Source organism: Colletotrichum paranaense (assembly GCF_030867605.1).
Source record: "Colletotrichum paranaense strain IMI 384185 chromosome Unknown Scaffold_1.1, whole genome shotgun sequence".
Classification (NCBI taxonomy): Eukaryota; Fungi; Ascomycota; class Sordariomycetes; order Glomerellales; family Glomerellaceae; genus Colletotrichum; species Colletotrichum paranaense.
This window is the reverse complement of record NW_026848959.1, coordinates 1,053,559-1,067,267: the sequence shown is the minus strand read 5'-3', so window position 1 is coordinate 1,067,267 and position 13,709 is coordinate 1,053,559. Positions and strand designations below refer to the sequence as shown.

Genomic DNA, 13,709 nt, shown 5'->3' with positions numbered 1-13,709 from the left:
ACGCCATCTCGCGTGGGACTATGTACGGAGTACAGCCACGGCCCAATCTGGCGGGATTCGACGCTATCGACGTTAAGCTTAGCTTTTCCCGCTTCTCCATGTTCTGGGCTTCGGATGCGTCCCTTTTCTTCCCCGGATCAGCTCCCCCATCGGATGCTATACCTACCTAGCTTGACGAGGTCTCGACCGTGGGCAATCATCCGTCTTGGTGAACGACATTGCCTTGCCTGGTCAATGACCGTTTGGGCAAGAGTTCGCCGAATCTGCCATAGACAACACCAATTGTTCACTTGGATGGCGCCAAAAAATTAACACCCCCGCGAAACAAGATGAGGCATTTCATTTGCCAAGAGAAGACGCTCATGGTCTGCCTTGTAACCTCGGAACCCGTTGACACAAGCCGTGGACGCTTTCCGTACGGCGCAGAGCACCAACCCCGGTAGGCCAAGTCGCACAGAGAGGACTTCCGAACCCCCTTTCCGATAGTCGATGAATCCAGATCCGATGGGGAAAGCACGCCGTCGCGATGAGGAAGTTGGCGTCTTCTTATATCACCGATCATTCCGAGCTAGCGGAATACTCAACAATCCACTGACCTGTTGCGGATTCAGGGATGAACATGTTTTGGCGGACTTTCCGAGAAGCGGATATCCCGGATTTCAGAGCAGTCTTCACTGCAAGCAGAAGTCAGCAAAACGCCTCAACAAGCCAAAGATCAGCTGGCCACAGCATCCGAACACCAAAAGCAAAGTTGGAGAAATGGAAGTTGGGGGTCGACCTGTCGAAAGCAAGAGGGGTAGGGGGACAGCAACGTGGTGTCCCAGCCTATTCACAATCACGGACGACTAGACGTCGACTAGACTCCGCCGGACCCCAATTTGAGTTCCATCACCACGACTCCAAGGTTGGCACGTCGCAATAGCGGATGAAGCCGCGCGCGTTCATGGGAAAACCAACTCAACCATTCGCGACATCTTCCAATCGGCTCTCCGGAGGTCTTGCATCTGATATATGATGCGGCGCTCAAACCCCATGCTCGACAAGGTCCAGCTACCTAGTTCGCATCCGCCCCACGCACGCACGCACGAACGGCAGCTGCAACTTGTGCCCGGTGTGGTTTTCTCTCCCGTACAGATGCACGCCCGAATCTAAAGTCCGCGGCCTGTAATCTAAGCTCCTGCTCTGGTTGCCGACTAGGAGTGCCGATATTGACTCCCGAAACGTGTCGGGAATGGAGCGTGATCTGCATTCCTCCCCAATTACGCCGAGTTGAGCCTAGTCGACATGGAAGGCTGGACAAGGGCTGCTTGCGACCAAAGCCGTTGTCGACGGGTCTGGAGGGAGAGAGGCACAGAAGCTGGCGCAATGTGATGCTCTATTCGGGAAGCTGCAGTTCTGACATCTGCTTATCGGCACGGCTGCAAGAGAAGACTCGGTCAAATATTCGTGTCTGCTGCTGCAGTTACCTCGAAGAAGCAGCTGCTGCAGCGCGTAAACATACGTCCATCTCATCACATCGCCAATCTTGCACCATTGTTGCTTGTTCGCCATCCCTGAGACTGGCATCGTTGCAACGGTCGTAGCAGACCCAAATTACCATCTCAACACGTCATCAGAGTGAGCATCTTCCTCACTGGCTGGCATGTCCCCCGATGTGGGAGTGGAATGGATCCGATAACATGGGCCGCGGTCCTGCAAGTGTTGCTTGGTGCTGGCTTGGTGCCGTTTCCCGAGCTCGCACCCGATGCAGATTGGATGTGAAAAAGAGGCGTCCGCTCTTGTGGATGTCTACCCCGCGTTGTTTGGTGTGTGGGATAACCCGTCTGGGGTAGCTAGGTGCCACGCCTCCACCTCCAATCTGGGACAAGGGGGAAAGACAAGGGTCGCTAATGAGATATCTATCTCGCCAGCCTGGACCAGCCTACGGGATTTCCAGCTGGCCCCCTTGAGACAGTGTTTTGTTGAGTCAGTCGTCTCGACATTGAAAAGGGTCCTTCATCCCCTGCCAGATTCGAGAGTTTTCCTACCCCAGGTTACCTCTTCGACACCACGCCGAAGTCGACATTTCGCTCACAAAGGCATTCGGCTGAGCGACGCACCGCGTTCCTCTTTCATCATGAGTAACGATAAGCCCACCGTCGAGAACATCGACGACATCAACGCCAGGATGGCGCAAAGGTCCTCGTACGACGCGAAGCTTGACCCGGAAAAGTAAGACACATACAGCGCGCTACTATCCAGAAACCTGGTTGACCCTTTATCGTCAGGCACACCGAGCAGTCTCTGGCGTATGACCCGACCGTAGAGAGAAAGCTCAGACTGAAGATTGATCTTATGATTGTGCCAACGGTCGCCCTGCTTTACCTTTTCTGCTTCATTGACAGAGCCAACATTGGTTTGTCTTCCGTTGCGTTACAATGTTGACAACGGCTTATAACTCTCCCAGGCAACGCACGCATTGCAGGTCTCGAGAAGGACCTCGGCATGGCAGGCTACGACTACAATGGAACACTCAGTGTCTTCTACATCAGCTACATTCTATTCGAAATTCCCGCCAACATCCTCTGCAAGGTCATGGGGCCCGGATGGTTCCTCCCCCTTACAACCTTGCTCTTCGGTATCTGCTCGGTCGGCACCGCTTTTGTCCACACTGTCCCCCAGCTCATGGCAGTCCGATTCCTCCTCGGCATCTTTGAGGCTGGAATGTTGCCAGGCATCGCCTACTACCTGTCTCGTTGGTACCGACGATCCGAACTCGCCTTCCGCCTCAGCTTGTACATTGTTATGGCACCTTTGGCTGGTGCCTTTGGTGGTCTCTTGGCCTCCGCTATCCTTCGTCTCGATGGTTTTGGAAGCATCCATACATGGCGCATGATTTTCGCCATCGAAGGAATCATCACAATCGGGCTGGCGCTCATCGGCTTCATCACCCTGACCGACCGCCCCGCCTCTGCTCGCTGGCTCACAGAGGCCGAAAAGGATCTCGCCGAGACCCGTGTTCGCTCTGAGCGTGTTGGTCAGACTCAAGTCCTCGACAAGATGGACACCAAGAAGCTCCGTCGGGGAATTTTCGCACCTGTTACGTTGGCAACATCGTTCGTCTTCCTTTTGAACAACGTCACTGTTCAAGGTCTTGCTTTCTTCCTGCCAACGATCGTCAGGGGTATCTACCCCACGGCGACTGTTCAGCGCCAACAACTCTTCACCGTCCCTCCCTACGTTGTTGGAGCCTTCTTCACCGTCCTGCTGCCACTGCTCAGCTGGCGCCTCGATCGCCGACAGATCTTCTTCATGATGTCTGCACCGCTAGCAATGATTGGTTATATCATGTTCCTGGCTTCAAAAGACCTCTCAGTGCGCTACGGTGCCACTTTCCTCATCACGTCAGCTGTATTCGCCCTCGGCGCCCTCACAAACGCCCAGGTCGCCGCGAATGTCGTGTCCGACACGGCACGGAGCGCAGCGATTGGAACAAACGTTATGTTTGGCAACGTGGGAGGCCTCATTTCAACTGTAAGCCTACCCCCCTTCCCCATTATAGCCTTTGATTGTATACTAACTCGTGGCTTTAGTGGGCTTTCTTGCCATGGGACGCACCCAACTACCCAATCGGCAACGGATTGAACCTGGCAACCTGCAGCATGATTCTGATTACCTCGACTCTCACATTGTTCTGGATGAAGCGAGACAACCGTAGACGTGAGGCCCGAAACGTCGAGGCCGAGTTGCAGGGCTTGTCGAGACAAGAAGAGAGTGATTTGGATTGGAAGCACCCTGCTTTCAGGTGGAAGCCCTAGATGGCTCCAGGAAGCGAGGAATATCTGCTTGAGGGATTTAGCCATACGATGCGACAAACTTATTGTCGAATTGATTATATACCATCACATGATCTGATGTGCACGCTTTAATACGAAGTTGACCGTTTTGTTCTCAATTAAATCAATGGTGAATTGACAGCTTCACACGGCCAGTTGGCTATGAGGCACGCTCCTCAGAGACACGCCACTCGTATTTCCAGAAAGCGAATTCATCATGTCTTTGTTTGTCTCATCCACCGATATTCAAAACAAAGATTTCCAACGCGACCCTGAATTCAAAAGTCGGCAGGTACGGTTGCCTGTGCTAGGCCCTTCCATTGAGATGATGCTGCCTCATTTGGGGGTGGGGGGTTCCTTCTGATTCTCTTTCTCTTCCTCTTTTTCTCGCCCTCCTCACCTTTTCAACGTCATCAACTGAAGCTTGGTACACTCCTCTCCCACTCTCCCTCTCTCTTTCCCTCTCTCTCGCCCCGAACGCTATCACCACGACGTACACTCTGCAGCCATGGCTACTCCCAACGGAACAGAGCCACCCAATCTCGGCAGAGGTAAGCCAGCCCAATTGCCTCGCCCCGTACCTTCCACATATTAATACTTCGCAGAAGAACTCGAATCGCGGTTCAACTCCGTCATGACGCTGTTCCGCTCTGGAGCTCCGAGCTCCCACGTGGAGAAGGCTGCTGCGGCGCTGCTCCTAGAACCCAGACTAGATTCTAGAAAACAATCCGTCCTACATTCTTTGCTTATTGATAGCCTGGAAGGCTACGTTGAGCACGCGGAAGAAGCGCTTCGGCATGCCGACCTAGTCATGCTCGCGATGTCGATCCTCCACCCTGGCATGTCGGATGATGCGCAGCCACTGATCACCATATTGGAGATGTCCCTGGAGAAAGCGCGTCGCTGCAAGGCCATCGTCGACCGCGCGGTGAAGGAGGAAGTGTTCGTGTCACCCCTTCTTTCTTTCTTCATACTATCTGAACTTCAAAACATATTGAGGCTAATGTACTTGGAAATAACAGGGTCGACACAGAAGTCATGATGGATCTCCTCGCCCATGAGGGTGAACTGCAGCTCTTCCTCAAGCGATACATCGCTGCCATGGACGCCGCTCATGGACCTCCCCGAACCGCGCCCAAGGATGACGTCTCTCTCGATGGAGCGCCTGCTTATGATCCCGAGACGAGTTTGCTGCTCAGCCGTCTCTCGGCTCGTCTGCGATTCGCCAAAGAAGCTACGGAAGCCGCTTCCGAGGATCCCGAGCCAGAGGATGCTGCTACTCCCGAGAACACTAACCCCCAAAGTCCAAGAGACCAGCGGCAATATTTCTGATGCGGCGATCAAGCCAGAGCTTATCTAGGACCTCAGACCGGCGATCATTCACAAGGCGGACTCTAGACGTTTCCTGCTATCTACCCTGTTTGACCGACATAGATGGCATTATCGCAAGTTCCCTCATCTGCGTTGTACGTGCCGCACCCGAGTGTCAGAGTGTTCATGCTAACGGAGTGCAAGAGACTAATCACGATCTTCTGCCTTTGGTGTCTACTTGACGCGTGTCTTGAGCGGCCAATATCGACTCTCATTATCGCACAGTCTCACTACGCTATCGTACTCAACGGTTCTTTGCGGGTATGGGCGATGGGCGGAAATCTTGTTCTCGATTGGAATAAGGCCCTGGGAAAGCGCCACGGGTCTGGAGAGGATAGAACTCTATCATACAGTACGCAAGAAAAGCAGCCATGTGCTGTTAAATGAAATTGCTATCCAATACTATGTGCAAGCCTAAATATCTATCTGAAACGCTTCATCCAAAATTCCTCAGTACAGAAACCGCCACCACCTCACAACTTACTCTTCCCCGGCGCACAGCACGACTCCCCAGCAGCCGCACCGCCCGTAAAAGCAAGCTTGCTCACCCCATCCGCCGCCTCCAGCGCGCCCTTACCGGCAGCGACCTGGCTCGGCGTGCTGCAGTAGCTAGGCGGGACGTCCATGACGGGGTTGTTCGCGAAGAAGTTGCGCGGCCGCAGGAGGAGGGTGATGGGTTCCACGGGCATGATGGGGAAGTCCTCGGGCGCGGGGATGTGGGTGACGCCGAAGGTGTGCCAGAGAACAATGTCCTCTTGCTCGATGGACTCTGTGCCGTCGCCGATCCATTCGGGGATGCCGGAGGAGGGCTCGCCCGAGGTTTGGGGGACGTGGCGGCCCGCGGGCCAGAGTTCGTCGTCGCGGTCTGTTGGGGTTGGTCAGTTTTTTTTCCCCGTTCATTCAGGGTGATGACGGGAAAAGGGGGAGAGATGAGGAAGGGGAACTTACACTTTGTGACGTGCACAGCATGTCGCGCAAAACCAGCGCGCTTCCACACCAACGACCCCTCCTTGGGCAACAGCCCAGGAACCTCCCTACTGACAAGCTTATAACTCGCCGGCTTCCCGCTGTACGGATGCAGCTTATCCGTATTCGCAATCTCCCACGTGCGGCTCGTCGACCCGTCGTAGTCGGTCTTTGACTTGCCCGTGGTATCGAGCTTGGTCTTCTTGGCGTAAAACGCGTTTCCGTAAAAGTTCTCGGGGGACCCGACGGGCGCGTCGGAGGCGACGGCGTCGGCGACGAAGACTGTGTTGCGGGGGCCGTCAATGTTGGCGTCGACGCGCAGGCAGAAGAGGTGCTGGTGGTTGTGGGCGTTGACGCCCGGGTAGACTTGGGTGCCCCAGCCTTTTGTGTCTTCGCCTGGGTTGAGGGAGTAGGTGTTTAGGATGCCGGTGAGTTTGATTTCGGGCTGGATTGTGCCGTCTTGCTTGTGGGGTGTTAGTCTCTCGTCTCTGGTATTCTTCAGTAAAGGGAACCTACGTGGAAGATCCATTGGATTGCGTATTCGTAGTTTGCGGCGGTAAAGATTTGCTGGATAATGAGCTTGCGGCCGCGGGTGACAATGACAGAGTCGTCGCGGAAGTCAGTGTGCTTGAAGAGAATGCCACTGTCCTCCTCGTGGATGCAGATGGCGTTCTTGATGGTGCGCACGCCGCCGTTGCGGGTGGGGAACTCGGCGTCGAGGTAGTGGATCTCGCCCTTGCAGTCGCAGCCGAGCGAGAGGCTGTTTGTCATGTATCCGGCGCCGTACTCGCCCAGGTCGAAAGCGTGCTTGCGCTGGTGAGGGTGCTCCGGGTTTCCGTAGGGGACGACCATTTCCGCGAGGGACAGACGGTAAAAGATGGGGCGGACGTTGCCCTTGTCGTTGTAGGTGATGTTGCTGAGGACGATGCCCTCACGGTAGTTGAAGCCGATGTGGAAGTTCCAGTTCTGCCAGGCGATCTGGCGGCCCTGCATCTGGAAGGAGACGCCCTGGGGCTGGGTGATGTTGATGGGCTTAAGATCGGTGCGGTAGCCGCCGGACTGCTTCTTCACGGCGGCGGGTGTGTAGTCGACGGGGGCGGCCTTGCTGAGGGGCCGGCGGACGGTGGGGATGTCGATGGCGATGATGGCCTGCTTGTCGGCGTCGTAGATGGGGCAGAAGTCGAGGGGGTACTGGTACTGGCAGGTGTCCGGGTCCGGGCGGTAGTACATGAGGGCCTGCTGGAGGCGGATGGTGTTGCCGTGGCGCTCGTCGTAGCCGATTGTCCAGGGGTCGCAGTAGACCTTGTGCATGTCGGATTTGGGGATGCCGGAGATTTCGCACTGCTCAATGACTTTGGGGTCGGTGCGGCAGATGTGTTCGACGATTTGGAGTTCTTCCATTGTGATCTGTGGTTGTGGTGTCAGTCTTGGACTCGCGGCTGCAAGAATCGTGGTAAAGGTGGACTGACGATGGGCTGCACGCCTTGCATGAGCTCCCACTTGGTGATGGCGTCCGAGGCGAGGTCAACGAGGCCATCGTAGACCTTACCGCCCTTTGCGATGACGACAACGTCGGCGATGCGGGCGGGGAGGGGTGTTGTCGTGGGCGAGGCGAGCCATCTTGTCAATTCGGCCTTGCGGGGTTCGTGGAGGGAGACGACGTTGAAGAAGACATCGCCGTGGGCCTTTGTGACGGCAGCGATGGCCTTTTCAATCTCTGCGGAAGAGAGGGGATCTAGAGGGTGCGGCGGTGCCATTGTGTATGTCTCTGTGGTTGTGTAGATCCTCTGTGTGTATGGTTATACAGGCTTCCTTGTCACCGAGAGAGGTGTTGCGAGAGGTCAATGGCGAGTGTGGAGGGTATCGAGAGAATTGCAATTGGGGATTGAGGGAAGTCGAGCTCTAGATAAAGCTACAGCTTATATCTCCAAATCGATCAAGGGGATCCCCAGAGTGAGGCCCCTCACCCCTCTTCTTCCGACCAGGAGCGCGCAAGATAGGCGCGCTCTCTTGTTCTCATCCGATGCGCGACTCGTCCCTCCAAGACCAGCCGGATCAGGCAATGCAAGCCTACGCAGTAAAGCGACCTGGGGTATTGCTCGGGGGCCGTTCAGACGACAAACGAGGTGCACCGTACCTTGCACAAGCGATGTGGCGCGTCACGCCAATTGGCAATTGGCAAAGGGCGCTGTAAGCCGTTGCGATTCGATAAGTCAATCCATTGGACACGGTGGAGACGTCTGAATTGGTTTGATAAGAGCTTTAGCTTTAGCTTCTTAGCATTCCGGAATTGAGGTACAGGATAGGATGAATGGAGTTGTAAGGCGTGGTCAACGTTTCGTCTGGTCGACCCGATAAGGACAGTCGCACACAGACTGTGCATTAGCTGCGCATTTCCGACGGTTCGTCTCCCGGGACTCGAGAGAACTCAATGAAACTCCAGGTTAGCTCAAGCGCTGGGGAGCATGAAGGAATCGTTGGTCTTCGAAAGTAATGCAGACGAAGAGACGTGGAGGGGAGAGAGACACATGGAAGAAAGTGGGGGGAAGGGCGGGACGAGGGGCTGGATGGGGAAACCCTAGACGATAAGCTCTGGTGACCTCAACCTCCGGGTGTCCTTATCAGAGGTGGACCCCTTAGGGCCCACTCTCCGGGACCGGAGGTGTCGGTTTGCACGGCTGTTTTGGTGGGGCCCTGCTCGGAACCGCAGGCGCTGCCAGGTTCGGGCGAGCGGTGACTGTTCTGGCCACTCAGCAAACGCCGGGTAAAATCGCCTAATTGGGTTTAGTCAAGGATTCTGACCATTCAGAAGGAGGCTGTGAGTTCTCATGGTCGAATGCTTTACCTAAAGGCACCTCAACCAGGCATCTGGAAACTCACCCATTTCACTGATAGGACTAAGCCGTTTCTTGCCCAAAAGTGCGAAGGTGCGAAAGTGCGAAAGGCCAGCTGGACGTCAGAGTCTTGGACGAAACCCCGATCCCTACGGCAGGATATCTAGCTCTTTTGAAGTTGTCCTTGATGGAGTAATCTGCCCTACAAATCGTGCAGCGGGAGTGTTATCGCGCCAACGTGAAGAGTGCCTCAACAGTACCTGAGGTAGTCTATGCCGTGCAGCCACACGATGGGCGCAGCAATCCCCAAACATATTGCACATTGCAGCGCGGTCTTGAACTCTGTATCAATGCCAGTTGAGAAACTGAGTACTCGGTATGATCACCGTACCTTTGTGATGGACGTGACCAGTTACAGCAAGGCGGAATACAGAACGACGATGAAGGCAGGTAGCACAATGTCCGATTCATCGGACTTAAGGGGTGCTCGTGATGACGTCAGCAAAATTTCTGCCAGCGTTGCACTCACTCAATGCCTCAACTGTGACTTCCGTCAGGTGAAAGTCGAATGGGACATCGTTAGCCATACCATCTGACCTATTGCTTGGGCAAAGTTGGACCCGTAATACATTCATCATCTGCCAATTTGGGACAAGGTACGTTTTGTTGTCTATTATCGGTCAGCCTCGAGACTGTGGCAACCAACTAATTGAGCCACAGCATAGAGTCATCCTCAATCAAGTCCAAGAGTCATCGGCATCAAGGGAACCTCCCAGGTACCATATTGTAGCGCAAAAGCACTTGCAAAGGCTCTTTCCGGGACAAACCCTTCGCCTGTGTTGCATGTTTAAGAGTTTGCAACATAAACTACACACAGGATATTCCAGTCTTCGCAGCAATAAGAGCATTCTATCCGTACTATCAAGAAACTCAGCAGCTACCCCGGATCTACCCCGGGCCCAGATCTCCTCGGCCCCGGTTCCAACGCCGACGACGCTCTTTTCGACTCCCCCTTCCCACCCAGCCAAGATACTACTCCCAGCCGACACCACAATGGCCACATTCGCAACCCCTCTGCCGCAATCAAGCCGGTCCGAGATCCTCGAATGGCGCTTCCCCAAACCTTACCATCAATACGTCCTGACCGGCAAGTCTAGAGCAGCATGGCACACCTCCTTCGTCATCCCCCAACTCAACCTCCTTCTCGACGCAGGCCTCGTCGTGAACAACCTACGTCCAAAACACATCTTCATCACCCACGGCCACTCAGACCACTGCCTCCTCGCCCCGGCCTTCACCAAGCGCGAAGACCCACCAGACATCTTCTGCCCCGTCGAGATGAAGAAGGCCTTTGACGACTTTTGCCTCGCAAAGACCCTCCTCAACCGCGGCGGTCTCACAACTAGCAACGACGCCGAGGCCGTGGGTCTCAAGGTCGACGGCAAGGGCACCGATGAGGAGGGCAGGACGGAAGGGGAGAGAGCGTTTCTGGGTACGCACGTCACGACGGCCGTCAGACACGGCGATGTGGTGCCACTGCGACGGCTTAAGGGCATGGACGCCCTCGTGTTCCAGTGCGACCACAACGTCCCCGCCGTGGGCTACGTCTTCCGGACCACGACGCACAAGCTCAAGGCCGAGTATACCTCGCTCCCCGGCCCGGAGCTCAAGAGCCTGCGGCAGTCGGGCGTGGAGTTGACGGCGCCGGTGACGACGCCTGTGTTTGCGTTCCTTGGTGATACGACGGCGTCGACGCTGGCTGCGGAGCCGGAGTGGTTGGCGCAGGGGATCCCGGTGGTGATTACCGAGTGCAGTTTTCTGTATGATGAGCATGATGCGCAGGCGGAGAAGACGAAGCATACCAAGTGGAAGGACCTCGACAAGGTGGTGCGCAAGTGGCCCAAGACCACGTTTATTTTGATGCACTTCAGTATGCGGTATAGTAACAAGGATGTTGTTGCTTTCTTCAATGGGTTGGAGGATCCGCCGAAGAATATTGTCGTTTGGGCTGATGGGCAACCGGAGTAAAGGGTACAGGTGGGCTAGAGACAGCATTGATAGAGGGCATTTGTCTAAATCAAGCAAGGGTTGGTTGCTTTCTAGATGGATAGACTCAAGATACCATTAGAGCATTTACCGACCAGCAGTTCTTTGATAGACACTCTGTCGATTCCGGTCCCTTGGCCAACGCTTATATAATGAGGCACAAACATCCAACCCTCCCGAAACGCTCTTTCAACTAGGCACGAGATCGCATCCTCCATCTCAGTCAACTGAACAACACGAGCCTACAGTCATTGCACCTTCATCCCAGCAAACACATCACTCGTCATAGCCGTCCACAAATCCATCAAGTAATTTTTCCTCGGCGCCCACCGCCCCGACCCAGCCTTGGGGAACACTTTGGCCGCGTTCCGCACATACGTAGACTTGAGCGGCATCATCGCATTCGGCTTCATATTCGGATCCTCGAGCAGCGGCGTCACCGCCCTCAGCCTCTTCTTCTCCATCCCGCGCCACAATCTCACCAGGAACGAGCTCGTCGCCTCTGCGCCGAGCGTCCACGACGCATTGGCATACCCGAACACGTAGGCCATGTTGGGCATGTCCTGAAGCATACAACCCTTGAAGGCGAACTTCGTATTGGGGTCCACGCGCCGGCCGTCCACGGACAGGGCTATCGAGCCGGCGAAGCGGATCTTTAGACCTGTCGCTGTGACGATGATATCGGGGTGGAGAACTCGTCCGGACTTCAACACGATGCCGGAGCCTGTCACTTCTTGAATGATATCCGTCACCACATCCGCCTTACCAGACCTCAGCGCCTGATAAAAATCCGAGTTCGGACACACGCAGAGGCGCTGTTCCCAAGGGTTATACCGCGGCTTAAAGTGCGGATCGAGCGGGATATTCGGCGGCAACTGCTTCTTCGCCGCGCCCAACAGGAACCGGCGCGCGGAGCCGGGAAACCACTGGCAGTAGTAGTACAAGATATACGACAACAGGAAATACTGCACCCGCAGGAGCCGGCTCGAGACGGACTTCGGCAGGATGGAGAGCATGAAGCGCTGCAGACCGGCTTTGCGAGAGGGCATGCCGATGATGTAGGTCGGGCTGCGCTGGAGCATCGTCACGCGCGCGGCGTCAGTGGCGATGTTGGGGAGGAGGGTGACGGCCGTGGCGCCGCTGCCTATGATGACGACGTTTTTGTTGGTGTAGTCTAGGTCCTTGGGCCAGAATTGCGGGTGGACGAGCTGGCCTTGGAAGGTGTCGATGCCGGGGATCGCGGCGGCGAGGGGCTGTTCGTAGTCGTAGTATCCTGTGCCGAGGACGACGAACCGCGCGGCGATGGTCTTTGTCTGTTGCTTTTCGTTTGTCCCGTCGTTAACTCCTTCCCCTGTGACCGAGGCCTTGAGAATCCATCTGCATGTCGCCGAGTTCCAGTCCGCGGAGGCGACTTGGTGGTTGTACTTTATGTGTCTGTCGATACCGTGCTCGGAGGCTGATTCTTCGAGGTAGGCGCAGATTTCGGGCCCGCCTGCGAGGGGGTTCTCGCCTTTCCATGGATTCCATGAGAAGCCAAAGGTGTATATGTCCGAATCGGAGCGGATGCCGGGGTACTGAAATAAGTCCCACGTCCCGCCCATCCGTGGACGGCCCTCAAGGATGGCGTAGCTTGCGTTCTTGGGGCCGTGAGATTGGAGGTAGTATGCCGTGTTGATGCCAGAGATACCGGCGCCGATAATGATATAGTCGTAGATCTCGTCTACCTTGAGGTCTGCGGGATGAGTTGACGCCATTGTGATGGTTTTGTTAGTAACATACGCAAGTATACGGTGTGACGAGCAAGAAGGCTTCTATGGGAAGTTGCACATGGGGTTCAGCCACCTTTTGTATGATTCATGTGAAAGACTATCTACTACATGAAAAGCATACCCACCTCGCAACATTTAAACCAACCAATGTCCGACCGTGGCGAGGGTCCTGCGCCTAGATTTCCTAATTCAGTGTCACAGAAACGCAGAGTTGCCGAGGCTTGCGAGATGGGATGAAACCTAGAAACCTGCGTCCAATGTGTTTCTCGACTTGTTTTACCAAGCAACCCGTCGCACGAACGGGGGAACAGAGGGAGCTCGGGGTATCGGCGTGTTCGTTCGGCCTCCGTTCCTCTATGGAAGACCCGTGTGTGGTGCATACTATGTCAAAGGACCATGATTCATACATGCAAGTAGGAAGTCGATGGTGAGGGGAATAGGCATGGCCAAGGAAAGCACTGCAGGAACCCACTTTACACAACTGAGTTGTCAAAATATGTGGGTTAAGACCGTCTAGTTGTCATTGTTACTCTAAATGTGACTTCACCTCTTCCTTACGGGCGTCCGCGGGTGCGGAGAGAATACTAGTGTCTCAAAAACAACCCCATTGCCCCCACGCATTGACCTAGCTTTCATGTTGCCTCGGCTGTTGGTCTCGCTTTAGACGCGATCATGAGATCGGATGACGATCTTTAGGACGAGACTGGGCCCGGAAAACGACAACCCCGATGAGACAACGTGGACGCAGCTTTCCGAATGCGAAAGTCGCATGTCGGTCGGTGCATGATGCCTATGCGGGGCCTCCGTTGGACTTATAATCTCCCCGATCGGCTCCGGGCCGTATGAGTGCTCTCCCGTGCGAGTACTAGGCTGCTCCCGCCCCCGCGCCCCCCGCATCTTTACTTAAC

At 55.3% G+C, this 13,709-nt stretch overlaps 5 protein-coding genes across 5 annotated transcripts; 3 read left to right on the top strand and 2 right to left on the bottom strand.

Moving 5' to 3' along the window:
* Window positions 1-2,116: 2,116 nt before the first annotated feature.
* CPAR01_00368 (major facilitator superfamily transporter) lies at window positions 2,117-3,797 on the top strand (the record flags this gene model as incomplete). Its single annotated transcript, XM_060484660.1, has 4 exons — window positions 2,117-2,211; window positions 2,268-2,395; window positions 2,447-3,513; window positions 3,573-3,797. The coding sequence occupies 4 exons, from the start codon at window positions 2,117-2,119 to the stop codon at window positions 3,795-3,797; spliced, it is 1,515 nt and encodes a 504-aa protein (XP_060355517.1).
* Window positions 3,798-4,323: 526 nt separating this feature from the next.
* CPAR01_00367 (uncharacterized protein) lies at window positions 4,324-5,147 on the top strand (the record flags this gene model as incomplete). Its single annotated transcript, XM_060484659.1, has 3 exons — window positions 4,324-4,366; window positions 4,421-4,757; window positions 4,838-5,147. 3 exons carry the CDS (start codon window positions 4,324-4,326, stop codon window positions 5,145-5,147), a joined length of 690 nt encoding a protein of 229 aa, XP_060355516.1.
* A 512-nt stretch (window positions 5,148-5,659) lies between these two features.
* Window positions 5,660-7,909, bottom strand: CPAR01_00366 (copper amine oxidase; the record flags this gene model as incomplete). Its single annotated transcript, XM_060484658.1, has 4 exons — window positions 5,660-6,051; window positions 6,135-6,615; window positions 6,669-7,559; window positions 7,622-7,909. 4 exons carry the CDS (start codon window positions 7,907-7,909, stop codon window positions 5,660-5,662), a joined length of 2,052 nt encoding a protein of 683 aa, XP_060355515.1.
* Window positions 7,910-10,039: 2,130 nt separating this feature from the next.
* On the top strand, window positions 10,040-11,014 carry CPAR01_00365 (uncharacterized protein; the record flags this gene model as incomplete). Its single annotated transcript, XM_060484657.1, has 1 exon — window positions 10,040-11,014. One exon carries the CDS (start codon window positions 10,040-10,042, stop codon window positions 11,012-11,014), a length of 975 nt encoding a protein of 324 aa, XP_060355514.1.
* A 266-nt stretch (window positions 11,015-11,280) lies between these two features.
* Window positions 11,281-12,786, bottom strand: CPAR01_00364 (uncharacterized protein; the record flags this gene model as incomplete). Its single annotated transcript, XM_060484656.1, has 1 exon — window positions 11,281-12,786. One exon carries the CDS (start codon window positions 12,784-12,786, stop codon window positions 11,281-11,283), a length of 1,506 nt encoding a protein of 501 aa, XP_060355513.1.
* Window positions 12,787-13,709: the final 923 nt, after the last annotated feature.